General features: G+C 37.3%; 1 protein-coding gene across 3 annotated transcripts in view; it reads left to right on the top strand.

The window, feature by feature from the left end:
- Positions 1-17,453, top strand: part of KCNH7 (potassium voltage-gated channel subfamily H member 7) — a 477,468-nt gene extending 460,015 nt beyond the window's left edge. For all 3 annotated transcript variants that reach the window (XM_060621108.3, XM_060621109.3, XM_060621110.3), the window contains 4 exons: positions 1,119-1,382; positions 7,134-7,302; positions 14,889-15,081; positions 17,155-17,453. In XM_060621108.3, the coding sequence (XP_060477091.1) occupies positions 1,119-1,382; positions 7,134-7,302; positions 14,889-15,081; positions 17,155-17,421 (893 nt within the window). In that variant the 3' untranslated portion in view covers positions 17,422-17,453. The remainder of the gene's footprint in view (positions 1-1,118; positions 1,383-7,133; positions 7,303-14,888; positions 15,082-17,154) is intronic.
- The last annotated feature ends 4,814 nt before the right edge of the window (positions 17,454-22,267 follow it).

Raw genomic sequence — 22,267 nt, forward strand, 5'->3', positions numbered from 1 at the left:
CACCCAGGCGTCCTGGTTTCTCAGATTTTAAATTATTATATATATATATATATATATATATATATATATATATATATATATTTTAATAAAGGAAAAATTCTATGTTTAATTTCTATGCCATATAAGAATTTTAAAGAATCATTGGTAGTTTATCTGGAGTGGCCTTAAATCAGTTCATTTGGCCTCTTCCATAAATAAGAGAGTAAGCAATCAGGCATTAAGTAGATGGGGACACCATCTTAACCATTTCTCTTGAAAATACTATACTTTCTGGAGTTGTGTTGGTTAGTTATTAGCCATAAGCAGATGGAGAATTATACTGTCTCCCCAGGACACTAATGGAAACAAGTTTCAGGATTTGTCTTTTTGAGCTTTTCCTGCTGAAATATGTTCTAACACAACCTTCAGGGCTAAAATTATCCTGACATTTCAGTATAATACAGCCAATATGCACTGCTGGTTTTAATGTAATTAGGTAAACTCACCTTAATTACTGTATTTAAGCTTTATATTCTTTGCAATATGCCACAAGACCAAACTACCTGGAATGTCAAGGCCTTTACATACATTGAACTAAGGTTGAAATTCATCCCTTCAGCCTTTGCTACGAGGAGGCTTCCTGTTTTGACCTTTGCCATGCGTGAATGGCTGCCACATGAGAGAGCATGAAGGCTAAAAACAAACAAGGTGCATAGTCGTGGTATTTTAGAATTGGGACATATTTTCCCTCCCTATTCCCTTTCCTTAAAGAGATAGTGCACCAGATTTTAAGAATACAAATGACCGTTGAGCATGTGTAAATAAGGTTATGTTATCATTTTTTTCTGAGATATAAACATTATTGCTATTGCAGATATTCTTTTAACTCTGAAACAAATTTGTGTATTTCACAAAGATACTCTAATGTCCTTTGAACTAAAAAAAATTCTCCTTAGGTAGCTACATTCTCAATGGGAAAAGGAGAATGAACATCCTTTCTGGTGGTTTTAAAGGAAATTCTATGTTAAAATTATTTAAAGGCCATAACTCTTAAAAAGGCAGTTTATGTATAGTTAGGCAGTATAATATGCATAGAGTCTCACATTTGATTATCTTCTATAAAATAATTTTTTTGATAGATTTTGGCAAAGGGAACAGTACAAATGGTCCCGAAGACTCTGTAGATACCATAAGACATTATCAGAGTTCCAAGAAACACTTTGAAGAGAAAAAAAGCAGATCTTCATCTTTCATCTCATCCATTGATGATGAACAAAAGCCTCTCTTCTCAGGAATAGTAGATTCTCCTCCAGGAATAGGGAAAGCAGCTGGACTCCATTTTGAAGAAACAGTCCCAACCTCAGGAAGAATTCACATAGATAAAAGAAGTCACTCTTGCAAAGGTAATCAAGTTTCTCAGGAGTCACGTTGTCTCCCTTTAGTGCTAATTGTAAAACGGTGGCTTTTCACAAATCAAGAACTGTACTGACACGTGTTAATTTAATCTTTTACAACTTCATGAAATATTTGCAGAGTTCAGATCTCAGATCATCTACGAAGCATTTGTGCAATTCTGGAACAGTGTTAATTATTTCTAAACATTGATAGTGTAAGAGGTTTTTGTGGCAGTGAGCTTTAACATAATGTCACGTAGAACATTGTGGGAAGGTCAATTGTGCTTCTAAGAGAGAGGAAGGATTAATGGGTATTTTAAGAGAGCTAACCAGTTGATTCTTATATGTAACCTCTGTACCTATTCCTCACTTCCAAGCCAGCCATTTTATAGCATGAAAAGCCAATGCAGTAACACTGTAATACATGCCAAGAAGAATTTGTTTATAGGGAATTTGAAGAAATGGGAGGAAATGCCCGTAAATAAAGTATGTGCTTTATCCAACTCATTTAAACACATTTGTTTAACATCTCTACCAGAAGGAATATGGGGGGGGGGGGGGGGTTGTAGAAAATATGCATGAGATGGATAATAATACTTAATTAATGTATGCAGATTTGGTTCTAAAGGATGGGAAACTTAGGAAAACTTGAGAACTATCACATGGAAGAACAAATAACTTAGCATAACAGGAGCTAGAGCTACAGAGGTGGTTAAATCTAACCTTTAAGTGGGTGCAAGAACAGGTGTTTGGGTCCCAACCTGGCTCTCTTTATTTCTTTGCTTTGTTCACTTGCCCCCTTTATGTCTTTGAATAAGTGACTTGACAGACCCCACTAAGGCTCAGCTTGCTCAGCTTTTTTTTTTAAGTTCATGTATTTATTTTTGAAAGAGAGAGCAAGCAAGAGATAGAGAGGGAGAGAGAGAATCCCAAGCAGGCTCCACACTGTCAGAGCAGAGCCAGATGTGGGGCTTGAACTCATGAGCCTTGAGATCATGACCTGAGCTAAAACCAAGAGTCAGATGCTTAACGGACTGAGCCACCCAAGCGCCCCAGCTTGCTCCTCTTTCAAATACAATAACATTTTCTAACCAACAATAGTTGATTGTAATTATTGAACAGGAGAACATGCATAAGTTACTTTCTCTGAAATAAAATCCCTAAATCAGTCTAGTATTGTCTCACAGGTTTTATTTCCTAACCTTTTAATTATTGAATGTATATATAAAATGCCTATACAAATAGAGCTATAAAAATGTAGACATAAAGAATGCGTAGCCAAAAAAATCAAAAGAATGTAACAGAATTGAAGGAAAAATAGGATGCTCTTGGCCTGGCAGGATAGTAAAATTATGGCACCAGGTAAATAAATATTATGTATCATTGTCACCATTATTAGAAGTGACTATACCTAGCAATAATCGTTTCATTGAATTTTGGATGTTTAGGCTTTACATCTCTCCCTATCGTGTATCAAATCAGCTTTTGCCATGACCCTGTGTTGAAGTAAGCTAAGAATATATGCAAATGTTCTCTGGACAATTTAAAATCTTGATGAAGTGAATGAAAATAGTACCTCATTTATCACAATGGAAGAATGGAATATTCGATGTGATTACCAAATGTCCCATTTTAGTTATTTATGAAATCAGATTCTGGGAAGTGCTAAAAATAGGAAAAGGTTGTATCATCGAAGTCAGAAGTTCTGAAGAGCTCACTGAGCCATCTCTACTTCTCCAAAAGTCAGCATAATGTGGACTTGATTTTTTAAAAAGTACTTTCCATTGTTTTCTTCTTGAGTTGTAGCGTCTCAAGTGACAGGTCACTGAAGATATATTTGGGGGACTTTATGTGGCTTTATCATGACTCTTGCTGACAGTGAATTGTCATGCTCTTCATCTTGTATTTTTCTTGGCCGCGTCTTCCAATTATTTTTAATTAGCTATTTTACGTGCATAATAAAAAAGTATTCTAACAAATAATCTTAATATCCCCAGATTTTTAATTTTCAGAAATGTACAATTCAATCCCTATTCAAGTCATAAATCATTACTTTGAATGGAAATACATAGCTAAATATTCATGCCAATTGAATAAAATAATTGATGGCCTATAGCATTGTGACACATGGTTAACCTGGTTAATTAATGTGATCAACTGATGGAGAATTCTAAAACTTCATTCACCGCAAATTTTATTCCCTAATGATTTTTTTAAGGGGAAGTATTATGGAATGTTTGAGAATTTGAATAATACATAGGATGTAGCTGTAACTGCTACAGTTTGAACTACTAAATCCCCGAAAATTTTAGTTTTATCATCAATAGGAAGTTCCATTTACTCACATTCCTGGTACTTATCATGCTGAATCCAACAGAAGAGCACCTTTTGGCAAAACTAAGAAGAAAAAAAGCAAATTAAGTGGACTCTGACCCTACTTAGATTGAGGCCAAAAGTTAACTCTAGAAATATCGTGTACCCAGAGCAAAGTGAAAGTTTACTTTCTGTTCATCCATTTCCAGAAATGCGTCTTGCAACTATAGCAACATTTTCCTAGGCAACCAAGTGCAGATTCTTTCTGAGCTAAATTTAGAAAGTGTCTACAAGGACGTTCATTTTGATTAAGACCACTAACCAGGATTTCCCCTTTGAACTTTTTTTCTATGTTACTGTTAAAACAAGCTAATCATGCATAGCCAGATTTTAATAAAAAAGTAAATTACAATTAAGGAAGCCTTTATCTGATAGTTTACACTTTATTCATTTCTGCTGAGAAGATAATCAGTTTTTTTCTTGAGCCATAAAAATATATATATAATCATGCATAATTTATTGCATGCGATTCACCATTGTTATTTAAAAATCAATTTATTATACATGATTTGAGAATGAAAGAGCTGTTAAGCACAGGCAGAAATTCTAGAAGCTCTCTTGGCACAAAACTTCTGAGCATAATATGTAACTTCCATCTTATCGATTCTTACTGTCTTCTGTAAAGATTCCTCCTAGCTGGCTAGCAGGTAGCTAGACAGAGACAAGGATTGGCATCCCCAAACCATTATATGTGTGCCCTAAATGTTGGACATTGCTGCTCCAAAATTGAAAAACTGGTGTACTAAGACATTATATTATTGTTTTTCCTTTTAAATAGTCACAATTCTGTGAATGGCAAATCATACTTTTCAGTGAAAATCTGCTGATATATTATTACCCAGAACTTCAGCACTGTCATTTTTCTAGGTTCATTTTCCTTTTGTTCTGTTTGGTAAAATATCAAAAGAAATCATATACTGTCCCTTTAAAAGACAAAACAAAACACCAAAGATCTCATAGGCTAAGAAGCCTTAATCACAAAGAGCCATTCTGGAATGCTTATCAAGCTCTATGAGATCTGTTGCCCATTTCAAGAGAACAAGGAACCCCGACCTTCTATTTTTCTAATGCTGTCTTTGAAGATGCTGATTCCTGGGGTACCTGGGTGGCTCAGTTGGTTAAGCTGCCGACCTCGGCTCAGATCACTATCTTGCAGTTTGTGGGTTCGAGCCCCACGTCGGGATCTGTGCTGACAGCTTAGACCTGCAGCCTGCTCCAGATTCTGTGTCTCCCTCTCTCTCTGCTCTTCCCCCACTCATGCTCTATCTCTCTCAAAATTAAATAAACATTAAAAAAATTTTTTTTGAAGCTGCTGCTTCCTTTGATACAGCTTCACCCAAATGAGACAGCAATTGTAGGCCTCTCATTAGAGAAATTTCTGTGTATTCAATGATAAAGAGATAATGATAGAAAAAAAAGCCTGAAGAAAGAATACAGATCTTTCTGCTCCTTAAAGAGAGGGGATGCTTCTGAGCTATCTGACTGTACTTTTGGAGAAACTGCAGGAAAGCGACTACAAGAAGCCCTGCAAATCCTGTTCCCTATTTCTAGAATCATACCTAATCTTCCCAAATCAGTTACTTTCTACCCATTTTTTTAAATAGCTGAGGATATAAATTCCTTAAGTTTATATAACTTTTGTCCGCATTTAATCATAGCTAGTGTCCAAAAAAAAAAAAAAAAGAAAGAAAGAAAGAAAGAAAGAAAGAAAAGAAAAACAAAGGTTGTCTATCAAACCAAAATCACTTTCTATAATTCAAATCTATTTCCATGTGAAAATGAAGACCAGTTTTAGATACTCTTTTCCTCCTACCAACCCTCCCAGTGAGAAGATGTCACTTCTTCTTTATCCCTGAAATAAACTCCCAGCTCCACGAGTAATTTTTCATGGGCTTTATTTTCCAACCCTTTAATCATTTTATATGCTCTCTTGTGGAATGTAGAGGGTAAGAAAGCAGAGCAAAAGTCATCAAAGTATATGATATAAATGAGAGGAAAAGTAAGATATTACATCCGTCCTCAGATAGTGATAACTTGCAAGCACAGATCGTAAGAGAAGCTGTAAATTAAAAGATTAATCAACAGATGAATCTCTGTATGGAAACTATCAGAACCTTGCTACCAAATTCTTCAGGTGTAGGGCCTGTGTTCTTTGCCTTAAATTCCTCCACATTTAGCAGAGTGTCTGGGACATAACAGACACTGAGAGCGCTTGAAAAGTGGACTTGAACAGATAAGCGGTATGTTTCAAATATAGAAACATAAAAATATTCTAAATGAAAGCGCCACAAGAAAGCATATTGGAAATTAACGTGACTATAGTAAAGGGCAGTGCAGAAGGAGCTACAAGGAAAGATAAAAACATGTAGTGGGCCTACAGGACATTTAACGCCCTTGCCATCTTTAACGGCTCCACTTTGAGTTGAGTTGCCCCAAGGGAATCCCCTGAAGCTCGGCACTTTTCTGTGGCTTTCTCCTTGGGCCCATTCTGAATCACACAGCATGCTGATTATCCTGGGAGAACGGCCCTAAAATCTTAAATGCAAGGCAAAGCAGTACAGGCATACCTCAGAGAGATTGCAGGTTCAGTTGCAGACAACTGCAAAAAAAGTGAATATCACTCTTTAATGTGCAATAGCATTTTGTTTAAAAAACAATGTACAATCCCTCAATTACAAAATACCGTGTTGTTGAGGTGTGTCGGTTAAGCATCCAACTCTTGATCTCAGCTCGGGTCTTGATCTCAGGGTCGTGAATTCAAGCCCCATATGGGGCTCTGCCCTGGGTGTGAAGCGTACTTAAAAAAAAAAATGCTATATTGCTAAAAATATGCTGAAGTTTATCTGAGCTTTCAGCAAGCTGTAATCACTAGTTATAGTTCACCGTAATAAATATAATAATAATGAAAAAGTTTGAAATATTGCAAAAATGACCCAAATGTGGCACAGAGACACGAAGTGAGCAAATGCTGTTGGAAAAACAAATGAAGCCCATAGACTTTTGCTCATCACAGGGTTGCCGCAACCCTTTGATTTGTAAAAACCGGGATCTATGAGGTGCAACCAAGCAAGGTGCAGTAAAACAAGCAAAATATGCTGTTTCTTCCCAAGTAATCTAATTTGTCTACCAGAGACAAAATCACGTTCAAAACTCTTGCCCTCCTGTATGTTCATTCATATGGAAATGGACAGAGGAGGTGGCAGGCAGGGTGAGGGTAGGACTCAGCTACCAATTGGTTGTGGCCCCTGGACAGGTCCTAGAATCACTCTCCTGGGTCTTTCGGCTTCTACTCTGAGGTCCTTTCCTGCTTATCTTGTAGAAGTCTCTGTATTATTGAGGCAAAGAGGCACCCAAAGAAGTTGACATCCATCTTGCTATTTCCCACAGATATCGCTGACACCAGAAGCTGGGAGCAAGAAAACGCGCAGACTCAGGCTGATGAGTCTAGCCCCTCAGCACTTCAGCGAGCTGCCTGGGGGATCTCTGAAACCGAAAGTGACCTCACTTATGGGGAAGTGGAGCAAAGATTAGATTTGCTTCAAGAACAACTTAACAGGTACAAGTAACCGCAAGGCAAAGAGAGAGCATCACTCAAACCCTTGGTGGGGTCTAGCTTTTCTCCTTGTAAATAGCAAATTCCTACTACCATAATCTCGTAGTTTTCATATATGCTCACTTATTTAAAATAAGGCTGCAAGTTGACAGAATTATTAATCTGTGTTGCAAGGAGCATTTATTTAGAACACGTCATGCTTCTGGCAACATAAATCCTATTTTTTCTTTACTTGTCATAAAATTAGTATATCACCCACACCAGCTGCTGAAGAAAAATCCTTTTTGTCCCTCAAAATAATTCATATTTGGCTTGTTTACTAACACCCTCTTTTAATCCTGCTTTTACACTTTTGGTTGTTTCTGGTAACTTAGTTATGTGTGATGGCATTTTTTTTAAGTATAGACAAAATTATTTAAACATTTAGATATTCAGTCAATATGTGAAAAATGTATTTGAATCAAAAATAGCACAGCGTTGAAGCCCAGATCTTTTCCATTTTCCTTCCATCTTTGATCTATACCCTTTTAAGATGAGGCATGAATTTTGGTTTTAAGGAGAATGGAATTCCTTAACGCAATCTGTGTAGATTTCGTAAAATCAAACTGGTCACTAAGTCAGGAAAAAAAACATGTGATTGAATATGGTATCACTGCTTTAGTTGTGCTTCACGTGGGAATTGACCTTGATTCAAAGGTAGCCTCTGAATACACCACCAGGCAAGGCAGTGTTCATAGACGAAAAGCTTCATGGATTAAACTAAAATCCTCAAATCACACAATTTACTAAATCAATGTAGAACATACAATGAGAGGGGCATCTGGGTGGCTCAGTCGGTTGGGCGTCCGACTTTGGCTCAGGTCACGATCTCGCAGTCTGTGAGTTCAAGCCCCACGTCGGGCTCTGAGCTGATGGCTCAGAGCCTGGAGGCTGCTTCAGATTCTGTGTCTCCCTCTCTCTCTCTGCTCCTCCCCTGCTCTCACTGGGTCTCTCTCCCAAAAATAAAAAAATAAAAAAATAAAAAAATTTTTAAAAATTGAAAAAAAAACATACAATGAGAGTTGAGGAAAGCTAGATGAGATACTTAACACATTTCTAATAAGTGCAAGCGTGGTAAAAGGAACACACTACCCGAATCCTGATTTATGACATGTTCATATATGCTGCATCATCCTGCCCTGATGTGTGGTGCCTAGGACGACAGTGGCAGTTTGCACAAAGCATCCACAGACAAAAAAATCTGTTCCAGTGACACACACTTGCTCTATCACGGAGATGTAAGGCTGGATATGCCAGCCACAGCCGTGGCTCTCCAGTTAGTCTGCTCAACAACTATGTATTTTATTTGCTCTTTGTAGGTAAAGCCCATGTGGAGCTGGAGTGAGCCTATGCTGTGTGTCACCACTGGATGGCCAAATTTGGGGGTGACAGTTGTCTGTCCTGAGTTGACTTGAGAATAATTTGTTGTTTCTATCTCTGTCTCTGTAAGCCACACTCTCGTTTGTTACATCCTATTTCTGTTCTATCTTTGGAAGGTCTTACAGGTTACCTAGCATGCTGTCTGTATTTAATACACCTTATGGATTCTCTCCACGTTTAGCAAGCTACTTACTCGTTATCTATACTTAACTAACACGTCCTATGAGTTTTGCCTACACCACATAAGCTCCTGGTTTACTAACTACTTGCTTAATGTTTCCTATGTGCTTTATCCATTATATCTATCTTTCATGGTTTTTTTTAATGTTTATGCCAGAAATGAATACGGACAAACAATACAGTAAGCACATTAAAATGCGTGTACACACACATATACATTGCCACAAAAAAATAAATTAGGAATTAAAACAGACAAATAGAAAATCTACAGATTTGTAAATTCAAATAAATTTGTTCATTTCAAACAAAAGTACGAAAATATTGCAGGAGCTAAAGATTTATTTTGTAGTCTGTCTTTTCATGGATTTTAGTTGAATTTAAAACCTCCTGGTGCTAAGGTCCATACACCATTTTCAAGTGCCAAATGCAAGTCTTATAAAATTGAAACATACCTGAGAAGATTAAAGTATCGTGTCATTTACTTAGGGTCAGCAATCCCTAATTCAAGTATAAGAACTTGCCATGGTAATACTTATTATTGGTCAGAGAAGCATATTTAGTGGCTTAATTAATACATTTGCTTTTTTACTCTCCTTGCCTTGTTTACCAAGTCACATTGATCCTTTAGCCACAACATACACAAAAATATATACTGTACACACATAAAAATTGATATGTGTGATCTCTGGACTTGAATTTTTTGATTCCTGTGACTTAGGGAAAATAATTGTCCATTTCTTTACTGCCAGGACATAAAATGTGTTCAACTTGTTGAGGGGATATAAAAATGAGTGAATTAAATAAATAAATAAATAAATAAATAAAAATGAGTGAATGAATAAGTGAATTGACAGGAACAGCAGTGATTTCTTTACAAAATACTTGTGGTTAGCCTAGATTAAGGTCATAGCTCTGCTACTTAACTATGTACAGGGTTTATGGTTCTCTAGCCTCAGTTTCTGTCTTTGACTCATACATACCTGCAATGGTATTTAAGGACTAAGATATGATACGTGGAAACTATACATGCTCACACAGGGAGGGGTTGTACCAGCAGCTAGGTAAAATCTGATGAACAATGAACTCTATTATTGGTGTTCCTCCTGAGTGTATTCTCCTAGTTTATATTTACTTCCTTTAGTCCTTTCTTCAGGATTAAAGTTAAGGTGTTAGGATCCCTTTAGTTGCCTTTTCAGGGGTACCAATCATTGCTGCTGAGATAAGTCGGAGATTACTGAAAACATATGTCTTCAATATGTCCCGGAGCCAAAAGTGTAAACTCTTAAGGGCACACCCATCAAGGAGCATTTGATTTGCAATAGCCCATTAGTAATAATAATTTTTATTGTTATCTTATTACATTACTTATTATGATTTTTATATGAAACTTTTCATCTCTAAAGTACAATTAAATTTCTCCTAGGGCACCTAGGTGGCTCAATAGGTTGAGTGTCCAACTATTGATTTCGGCTCAGGTCATATCTCACGGTTCATGAGATCAAACCCCACATCAGGCTCTGCCTTAACAGCGTTAAGGATCTGCTTGGGATTCTCTCTCCCCCTCTCCTCTCTACCCCTCCCCGACTCGTGCATGCGCGTGTGTGCACTCTCTGTCTCTTCATCTCAAAATAAACATATTTTTAAAAAAATCTATCTTGGCATCTCTTTTGACATAGTCCCAGCATCTATATGTCCTTTGACCTACTTCTCACTTTGACTTACTTCTATTTCTCTCCAATATTTTCAACAAACATTTTATGGCCTAACTCAGCTTAGCCTCTTTTGGATTTGAAATCCAAAATATTACATTTTTACCGCACTGGCGTCTCCAACATCTTTCCTCCACTTTACTCACGAAAGCAAAAGTATAAAGAACAAGTTTGAAGAGGGTAACTCAGCTCAAACTTTGACTTTGAGCGGGAATCCTGGGACATTTTCTGGAATTGGGTCTGCCCTGTTTAGCTTCAGCATTCTGTTCGAATGTAGAACTGTGAATCACAACCCCGTTTGTCTCCTTCAAATATTCATATTAAGCAAACTGTGCAATAAGAACAGATATAAATGGGTCTATCTTGAATCAGCTTTGCTGCTACCACTTTCCTGCTTTAATGACCATTAAACTATATGTAGGGTTAAAGGTTTACAAAAGGAGGGTTCTTACATATTTATATATTATGTCTACAGACATACATACTTAGGGCAATAGCACTTGATCCTAAAACGGGGCTTCTCAAACTTTACAGTGAATGGGAATCGCTTGGGGATCTTATTAAAATGCAGATTCTAAGTCCCATAGATCTAGAACTCCATTCTAACAAGCGCCCAGCTTTGACCACGCTACAGGTAGGGAGCTCTGGAGCATGTAAAAGCTTTGAATAATGATTTCATGTCTTACAGATCATCCAGAGCAATTTGCGTGTGTGCCGTTAGTATGGCATTGAGCATGTGCTTCACCTAGTGTTATACTTATTTATGTACTTCCTTCTTTTTCCTTCCTACGTGGTCAGCTTCTCTCAGCACCTTAGACTAGATTCTACGTATATCATCATCATGTTCTCCTTTTCACCTTCCTGCCCAACAAAGTGCCTGGTATATTGTGGATCTTTAAATAAGTGCATGAACGCATTTACTTTATGCAGCTGAATAGTTATGTTGATGTAGGAGAGAAAAAATATTTTTCCTTCTACCCTTCTGAGTTCTTGGCTAAGACCCCTGTAATTAAAGACAGATTAACAAGAAAAAACAAATAAGTTTATTTAACACATTGCCCTCATGTATACATGGGAGATATACAGAGGAAAATGAGTAAATCCCCAAGGTCGCTTAGAATCCGGGATTAGACACCACCTTGTTAAGGGAAAGTGTAGGGGGACGTAGGCCTCTTAGAGGAGAGTAAATGATTTTTAGGAAAGGTAAATGGATAGTCAGAAGAAGAGGTAGAAGATATGATAGTTTGTGAAAAAGTTTGTCTCAGTGTGGTGTCGGCTTCCAGTCTTTTCTCTTGTGACAAGAGCCAATCTTCTCTTGCTGATGAAATACGAGAGGAGTGAATTTATCACAGTTGAGTTCCTTTTGGATCTGCTTTTAGGAAGATAAGGGAAGTTCAGAGAAAGCCTCTCTCCGCATTTTCTGTTTTTCATGTGCCTACAACTCAAATAATCAATATGCCAAAGTGGCATATTTCGGTACCTTTCATTGACCAAAAAAAAAAAAAAAAAAAGTTTTAAAACCGGGTTATAGACTGGGTGGTCTGTAAACAACAGAGACTCATTTCTGACAACACAGGAGGCTGGGAAGTCCAAGATCAAGGTACCAGCAGATTCAGTGTCTGGTGAGGCTGGTTTCCTGATTCATAGGTGGCTATCTTCTTGGGGTATACTCATATGGTAAAAGGTAGAAGGAAGGAAGCTCTCTGGGGTCTCTTTTATAGGGACACTAATCCCACTCATGAGAGCTCCACCCTCATGACCTAATCACATCCTAAATACCCTACCTCCTAACACCATCGCATTGGTGGTTAAGATTTTAACATATGAATTTTGAGTATATAAACATTCAAGCCATTGCACTGAACTACCCAAAATATCAGATAACCAGTTAATAAACAAAAACTAAGTATTCAAAATTACTGCAGGAAGAGAGAATGCTATCTTGAAAGAGCCTAAGTGGTGTCTCAGGAGGGGAAGTAAGAAGTAGGACATTCCTAGGACTTTGAAATCTGGGCCCTTCAAGGCTGGGAACTAATTGGAATTGGGCAAAGTTCATGCTGTTATAATCCAGGTTGAGGGACACAGTGAGGTGAAGATCTTCAAGCAAATCTGAATAAATAAAATCTGTTTGATAAACAAATTATTTGTTCAGATGAGCAGACTGTTGTCTCCAATGAGTTGGTCTATAGAAATTTCCTGAAGAAGTGAAGTGAAGTTTATATTTAGTCTTATTTTTTTCAGGCAAGGTTTTCCCGGAACAAACAACAAAGTCAGGTTGACAGAAGTGGTCCACACAGTCTCAGTTCTCACCCTGCACCTGCTACTTCACCTGCACAGGGAGCTCTTGCATGCATGAGCCCCACTTACAGTAGTACATTGCCATTACTGAAGACCCACCTTCCAACAGATTTCTTCCTTATGGAGACTATTCAAATAGAATCCATGATATTAAGATCCCGTTTCTCAGAGACCACTGCTGTTTGATAAGGGACTCAAAAACAGTATCATGATTTCTTATTCTCTGTTGCATTTTGAATCCCATGTGTTGAAATTTTTATTCCATCCCCCACCCCCAAGTCCATTTATATTCAATGTAATAAATACTTTGTAAGCCACTCACTAAACATTAGTCTGTTTGCAGACTTTTCTTTGGGGGTGCAAAGGAGGGAGAAATGAATTCTGAATGAGTCCAAGATGGAAAGAGTTTCGGGTGCAGATAAAATTTGAACTGGAGCTTGAGAAATGAAAGGAAAAATTGACATATGACAACAAAATAATAAGCTTTCTCCAGTTAGTTGGCACCATAAAGAAATAGATCAGACCTACAGGTAACAAGTAGATAAATAAACTGGTCGATAACTCCTTTTTTTGTCTCATTTCAGTGTGTGGTTTTGACATTTGTGAGGCACAATCATGTATAATTTATAGCTTTTGGTTTAGAAGACAGGAAGCTATATGGTTAAGTATACCAAGTATAGAAAACCTGTACGAATGATGTTATTATGATTCTCAGGAGGAAGATCTGTAGTGGCAGGATTAAGAACTAAAAAGAAAAACAAAATAACCTTTTCTTAAATCAAAGACTAAGTTCTCTCCACTTCAAATGTCACAAACAAATGCAGCATGTATATAATTGGACAAAATTAGTTCTATGATTTTAAAATTTTGGTAAAATTTACCTTCCCTTTGCATCTTTCATTCAGAGACAAAATAGCACAAGTAAGATTTAAAGTTTTCTAAAGATGCATACAGTCCAAATTTTCTGTTCTTATGCCCACAAACTTTCCTTTTTTAAAGTGCTGTTAACACATGCAAAAAAAGAAAATTAGTCCTATTGTATTTTGCTATTTTCCTTCGAATTTTAATTTAAAATGAGAATGAATTTAACAGGCCAGTTGGATCCTTCTGAGCTTTGGGGAAAAAAACATCAGACTGGCATCTTGCAAGCCAGATGGGTCATAGAAGCAAGTGAACTTGTATATTTGGTTTGTTTCTTAAATGCCAAAGGCCTGGAATTGTAAATTGGTTAGAAATTTAGCATCTAACAGCATTTAACAATAAAGAACACAATGGGGGGCGCCTGGGTGGCTCAGTCGGTTAGGCGTCCGACTTCAGCTCAGGTCATGATCCCACAGTTCACGAGTTCAAGCCCTGCATCGGCAGCTTGAAGCCTGGAGGCTGCTTTGGATTCTGTGTCTCCCTCTCTCTCTGCTCCTCCTTCCCCCGCTCAAAATAAGTAAATTTAAATTTGTTTTTTAAAAAAAGAATACAATGAATAACATGCAATACTGTGAATAGGACAGAAACAAGGTAAAATAAAGGTAAACTTGCAATACATAAGAAATTACACAATTGTTGCAGCTATGAAAGAAATGTGCTACCAAGTCCATATTTAAAGAGTAAACAAAATGTTCTGAAGAAACTGGCAAAGCCTGATTAAAAAGCAAAGAAAATTATCATTAACAATGGATTCTCAGTATGTTTTACATTTGAAATCAATAAAGGTTGGTAAAAATGTAGTCTATTTCAATTCAGCTGCTTTTCCATTAAGATCTTATTAAAGAAGCAGGAAAGCAGGAAAGCAATGGTGTTTATCAGAACCACTAGTGGAACACAGAAAGTGAGCATCAGCCAGGAGAGAATCTGTGTGCTCCCTCTCCTGTCCTTCTTGTTTAAAGCAGGGCCATAATTCTGTTTGTTGGTGGTACTGAATTTTCTCAAATGCTTTGCAATCCTGGACTATTTTAGGACTGTCTTCCCCCATTTGTGTCTGTCCTGCAGACTTGAATCCCAAATGACTGCTGACATCCAGACCATCTTACAGTTGCTGCAGAAACAAACCACTGTGGTTCCCCCCGCCTACAGTATGGTAACTGCCGGAGCGGAGTATCAGAGACCCATTATTCGCCTGATGAGATCCAGCCATCCAGCAGCATCCATCAAGACTGATCGAAGTTTCAGTCCTTCCTCACAAGTAAGTATAGATGCTGTATAAACGAGAGTCTCTCTCTGGGTGTTTCTGGGGACCACATGAGTTAGAATCATCTAGGGTGCTATGGGAAAATAAAAGTCTCATCCCCATCTGTTTTTGCTCCATTAAATTTCTGGGAATAGCCCCTAAAATTTGAATTTAAACCAGCCCCCCAATAATTCTTCTGTTCATTTTTTTAATTTTTTTTTTAAATTTTCATCCAGTTAGTTAGCATATAGTGCACAATGACTTCATTAGATTCCTTAATGCCCCTTACCCATTTAGCCCATCTCCCCTCCCCAACCCCTCCAGTAACCCTCTGTTCTCCATATTTAAGAGTCTCTTATGTTTTGTCCCCTTCCCTGTTTTTATATTATTTTTGCTTCCCTTCTCTTATGTTCATGTTTTGTATCTTAAAGTCCTCATGAGTGAAGTCATATATGTCTTTCTCTGACTAATTTCGCTTAGCATAATACCCTCTAGTTCCATCCACGTAGTTGCAAATGGCAAGATTTCATTCTTTTTGATTGCTGAGTAATACTCCTATATATATATATATATATATATATATATATATATATATATACCACATCTTCTTTATCCATTCATCCATCAATGGACATTTGGGCTCTTTCCATACTTTGGCTATTGTTGATAGTGCTGTTATAAACGTTGGGGTGCATGTGTCCCTTTGAAACAAAATGCCCGTATCCCTTGGTTATGTTTATTTCAAGTTTGAGAACAGTGGACCTCAAAGAATGATTTTAAACCCCTAGTAATTTTTTCCCCCCTAAGAAAAGTTATTTTCAAGAATCAATCTGCTTGAGTTTATGTATGGTAGAGCTTTGAAAGCTGTAGCCCTGGGTCCAAAAAGCACTTCAAAGAATGGTCTGTAATTTACTATGGTGACAAGAGGTGCTCTTGGGCACCGTCTCCAGAAGGAAGTAAGGGGAGGAGAAAGAGCAGTTGTCCACAGAGGATCTGAGGTTCCAGTGAGATCAGACTAGTAATCTCATTTGTGCCCCACCCATCACCTGAGATCTCTAAGCTTTTCACATCCCCATGATAGTAAAAGGAGTAATGTTAAAGTGTCCTTTATCTCGCCTCTGAAGACTTCTAAGGTCTTTTTAATAAAAATATTTTAATAAATTTAAAAAAATGTTTATTTATTTTGGGAGAGAGAGGGAAGGGCAGAGAGAGAGAGAGAATCCCAAGCAGGCCCCCCACTGTAGGCACAGAGCCCCATTCAGGGTGCGATCTCACCAACTATGAGATCATGACCGGAGTTGAAATCAAGAGTTGGATGCTTAAAGGACTGAGCCACCCAGATGCCCCTAAAGACTTCTAAGACCTTTTGACTTATGTTAATATGAAGGTCTGCATGGGAAATTATTCTTAATTACTTAAGCCGAATAGCCAAACTGACTCTAAGGAAGGTGGACCCAGCACAGTCTTGTAAGATTTTTTTTAGAAGTTTGGAAATTTAGTGCAAAATATTATGGGAAATTAAGCTACATTAATAACAGGGAGAAATGTGAAGAAAGAAAATAATGAAATCTTTCTGAGATATGAAAGTATAATTTTTTTTATCCCTAGCTAGTTTTGAATGTCTCCGATCTTGCAAAACTGTGTACTTTGTTCTTTGTTTTCAGTGGATTTAGGTAATATTTTCTGACCAAGGATGGGTGATTTTCCTGTTTTTTTTACCTCTCCTCCTTACACTGTCTGGTCACCAAATGACACACATTTCTGATCTTAGTTTTGTCTTGAATTTTGAATTAAAACTCATCTGGAAACTCAAACTCAATGTTAAATTGTGTGTATGTATGTATGTATGTATCTGTATGAATCTGATCTGGCTTCAGTGCAAAATTAAAGTTCTTAGAATGGTTGTTTAGGATAAACTGATGCCCAACCTCCAAAGCCTTGATCCAGCCTTGGGAGGGAAAGTTTGGTTAATACCACTAATCAAATATAGATTAATGGGGAAATAAAACGTATTTTGATTTTGTGAGTGTAATTTTAGAAATCTGTCCAAATGAATTGTAAAAACGTGTTTTCTTGTCTTTCTCTCAGTGTCCTGAATTTCTAGACCTTGAAAAATCTAAACTTAAATCCAAAGACTCCCTCTCAAGTGGGGTGCATCTGAACACAGCTTCGGAAGACAACTTGACTTCACTTTTAAAACAAGACAGTGATCTCTCTTTAGAGCTTCACCCACGGCAAAGAAAAACTTACCTTCATCCAATTAGGCATCCTTCTTTGACAGATTCATCCCTAAGCACTGTAGGAATCTTGGGTCTTCATAGGCATGTTTCTGATCCTGGTCTTCCAGGGAAATAATCATTTTGTACTATTTACTCCACATACAATGTAAGTGCTTTTAATGGCTGTTTTCCTTTTTTTGTATTTAAATCCTCTCTACTTGACTCAGGGGCTCACAAGGTACCATTATATGCAAAAGTACTGTATATTTTCCTAAATTGAAGCTTGTAAGGTAAAATTGAGCAATTAGGATGTAAATATACATATGAACTCTTTTGTTCCAAATGTTAAAACTGCCAGCATCTCCAGGCATCTTATTTTATTTTTATTTATTTATTTATTTTTAAATCATGTGCATGTTAGGAAACTCCAATTTCTCTTGCATGGAGACTCCTACTTACTACTTTTACTAAATCTGTACTTTGTTATGAAAATGCCTTCCAAGCAAGTAAGAAACCAAGGGGTGACATTGTTCATGGAAGCAAATCATGTAAGATCCTAAACTCACGGAAGTTCCAGGGGTAGAAAGGGAACTTAAGTCACTCAGAACAGATACCCTTCTGTTCTGAGAGGTTTATAGTTAATTACATCCATTTCACCACACTGAAAAAAAAAAATAGTTTTAGAGTTCTGAATCTTCGACCACGTTGGGTGTCCATCTCCAAATACATGAATATAGGCCAGCTTTAATGAGGACAAAAAGGACTTTCGACTTAAAATTCTGTCTTTAACTGCATTTACAAACTACCTAACATGTTTCTCACTGGCACATTTCCTTGCATATTTAGAAACAAGTAGAAACAAGTTTCTCTCTCTTTTTATTATTATTATTATTATTTATTTTTTTTTTTGAGGAGGGGAAGGGAGTCTTCTCAAGAACTGCCAAGGTGTGACTGACACAAAGTGATATCTACAGCTTTCCTCTGATTCATATATTAGGGCAATCCTAAATTGGAGCAAAAGAGTGGACACACATGGTTCTTTTTTAAAAATGTGCAACCCAGTGGATTTGCATGGCAAAACTAGCTCCCATTTGAGCATATGTTGTTCCACGGTTTTTGATTTAATCCCAGCTGTGGAAAAACAATATGCTTGTACCTGCCTGTAAAGGAAATGAAGACACCAGCAGTAAAATTTCTGTTTTGTTCAGTTACTCAAACACATTTGTTAATCAAAGATTAAATGAAAATGCATTCTGTATGAATTGGGCTGAATATATTTGGACCCCAGAATATCAGAACATACAATGGAATATATTTTAATATCTTTAGCTGTTAGACTTTTTCGGAGGGGGTACGATATGCTTCTCATAAAATCAGGATACAGAAAAAACTGCAAGTTAATTTAAGATTCTGAGTTGTCAATTTTTACTTAAGTTTTATTTTTCAATTCCTTTGAGTACAATTGTAATTTTATTTTGGGCTGATCTATTATACCCTTTCCTTCTGAATGAAATCTTGAAATTTTTTGCAAGTTTCTTCCTTCTTTAATAATTCTTACACCCACATATATTTTTAAAGAAATATTATATCGGTGCACATTATTAAATGGATTAGTTTCCATCCCTCCAGGATAGAAATATAATCTATTGACTTACTTTTACCTTTGACACTATTGGTTTCAAATATAAGCAATTCCTTTAAATTTACAAAGCTATTGCACTATTTAAAATGATGAAAGTGACCTTAAGTTGCCCCCTATATATTTTTAAATGGTCACATGTGTGGGAGGCAATCTGTAGGCGTGAACATATTCTTATCCCTGCTAAATGTTCGAAAAAAAAGAAAACATAAGCGATAAAGTATGTATGACAAAATGACTAGTCAATTCAGTAAAAAACAGAACAAGTTTAACTAGCTTCCCAAACCATTTGGTGTTAGGCAGATACAAATTTAAGGACTAATGCTTTCTTTCCTTCATTCAACAAACATTTATGGGTGCCTAGCTGGGGGAGGCAAATGGCTAACGTTGATTCAGAGGACTATTTGAGGATTTTATATCTATATTTAGGCATATTTTTGCAGCTGCAACAAATTTCATAAGGATTGCCAGCCTAAGCTCCAGGGAAAGTCAGAAGGAATTCACCAGAGACTGTCATTTGTAGAGGATTTGGCAGGTGAGGAATTTAGATCTGATTGTTTGATTAGTGGATGCTTCAGCTCCAACACTTGCTGTGACGTGCATAAAATCCCACATAAAGCCTCTATACTTCTTTATAAAAACTGAGCATGAAAAAAAATAAATAAATAAAAATTGAGCTTGAGGGAATGGAAAGATGGGGAATAGTATACAAGTTTCCAGCTTGCTTAAAGTTTTGCATAAGACAAACATTCTTCCTCTTAATGCCTTGACATAAAATAATTCCTTGATATTAAAATCTAAGTCTCAGAGAATTGGACAGGATTAACAAGGTCCCCTCTTCTAGGATATTAGCTTAACAAGAGCCTGGAAAAGCTAACATGTGATTAGTTAGGCAGAAATGTCAGAGGCTCAATGGTTAAAATGACTTAGAGATGACCAAAGCAATTATCTTAATTTACAAAATGCATCTCCTTATCCCAGTCAAAGGTCCAATGCCTGAAATCACTTGTCATGCTTGCTGTGGCCAACAGTCTGACCCCTCCATTGGCGATCCTCCTGAGAGGCAGGGTTGACTGCCCATCAGTCCTGGCAGTAGGAGCACTGCTGTCCTCCTAGGCAATTCGAAGCACTTAATACAACTGATGCTTTCCACCTAAAAATAGTGAGATCTGGTTCCCAGGCCTAAATAAAATTCCATCTAAAATCTGAAGTTTATCTGAGTGAGTTGTTTTCCTGCTGTTATTGCTGGGCAGAGAGCGGGACATATCATTTTACCTTAGAGAGGAGTCCCGTGTTCTAATTAGTTGATAAGGAAACTAGGAATGAAAAATGTTGAAGCAATGTTCTTGCAGGATTTTTAAATTAAAATTCACCCATTCAACAGACATGAGAAGGCAGGGGCAAATTTGGGACAGCCTCCTTTTCTTATGTCCATGGTAATGGATTGGTCATCAGAGATGAATTTTCCCACTCTTCCAGTCAGAAGATATGGGTATCGTATCAGGGCCTAGTGGCATTTGGTGTGAGGTTGGATATATGTATATGACAGCTGCTTACAGGTCCTTTTGGAGGTTTATCTTTAACAGTGGTTCCCAAAAGCCTAAAAGAACCATTTCTTTAACCGGATGTCATTTAAAATCCCTTCATATATTATCAAAGGAAAAAGTTTATCACCTCGTTGGCATACCTAAAACAATCATTCTAACAGGTAAATCTTTCCCTTGAAGGCTTTTCATGATTAAAAAATCAGCAACACTGATTTAGAACATAGTAGTCTTTAAATTGCTTATCCATGATTGAAACCAAAAGTAAATCAATGTATTTGAGGAGATTCCTACTGCAAATCAAAATTTTTATAAATTACAAAAAATTTCAGATCTTGATTTTTGCACGATAGAAAAATGTGTCTATCATGTAAGTTCAGAGGCACTTGGAAGACAGATGATGATGTCTTCCCATGTAGGCCTAGAATTAGCAGTACTAAAACAGCCAGGGATCATGCTAGAAATGCATATTCATGGGCCCCACCCAGACCTACTGACTCAGAAACTCTAGAGGTGGAACCCAGCAATCATCTTTTAACAAGCCCTCTTCTATATGACCTCCATAAACACAAGAACTTTGAGAATCACTAATGTAGAGCATGGGCTCTGCAGTCAGACCCACGTGGGTCTCAGGAGTTCTCTCATGAAGAGCTGTGTGACCCTGACCAATTTAATTAACCTCCCTGAGTCTTTTTCCTGAATTTGTAAAAATGAGATAATGGTACCTGCCTCAAAGAAGCTTGAGGAAGAAGTGAGATAACATATAGTAAAGTGCCTGGCACACATAGGTGCCCCTAAAATGCTAGATTCTTTGATTATCATCCAGGACCACGATATTAAAAACAATCAGGAAGACAAATAATTTTTTCCACAATAAAGCTTTTCTGTAATGTGCTATGCCTCCAGCTAAATATCCATTAACAAGACTGAAGGTTTTGATTCAGAAGACACAAGAGTAGCTATTGTTTTCTCTAATTGCATTTTGCACTGTTAGGTTTTTAGCTTTAAAGTAATACTATTTATAATGATAGTGAGAGTATGAATGTCATTGTTACAAACCTGTGTACTCTGAATCAGTGATCTGTTGAATTCAGTACTACTAAAAAGTGGTCTGTAAAGACCGGCTCACTGGGGAAGCCCCTCTTTAGATCCATGACGTAGTTCCCAGATGGGTATTTGGAAATGCATTTTCAAAATAGTGTTGAAAGAAAATACACTTTCTATTTTCTCAGAAAATAGAATTTATAGTTGTAGTGGTCCTTTGCAGGCTTCTAGGCCCACACCATCATGCACAGATATGCTAAACAGACTGCCTGCCTAAGTCCAGTGTGCAATGGTAGAAATGGCAAGAGACTTGGTGTCATAAACCTGAATTAAAATCCTACCTTCTCCACTTTTAGGACAAACCCTCGGTGAGCCCCAGTAGCCAAAATTATGAAGGCAGTGTCTTAAATATCTTGAGGAGTGTTGGGGAGCCTCTGAAGTACGTATATGGAAGTGCTTTGTAAACCGTAAAGCACCATGTAACTATAAGCTCTTTATGTGACTTGTGCATCATCACAAATACAGTGTCATTAGGGTGGCAGTGCCGTAGCATGACCTAGGTCTTCTGAAAACCTTCCATGGCTCCTTCCCCTACCCAAAACTGACAGCATTCCCACTCTGACAAAAATCTATACAGTGATTCTCACACGGCTCTCAAAGATCTATTTACTCAGAGTAGGAGAACACCAGTGTTAGGAAAGCTATCCTCTGCTATAGCATCCCCGTATTTGTCAAAAATTGTCGGTGTCCAACAT

This window comes from Panthera onca, chromosome C1 (genome assembly GCF_046562875.1).
Source record: "Panthera onca isolate mPanOnc1 chromosome C1, mPanOnc1 haplotype 2, whole genome shotgun sequence".
NCBI classification, from domain to species: domain Eukaryota; kingdom Metazoa; phylum Chordata; class Mammalia; order Carnivora; family Felidae; genus Panthera; species Panthera onca.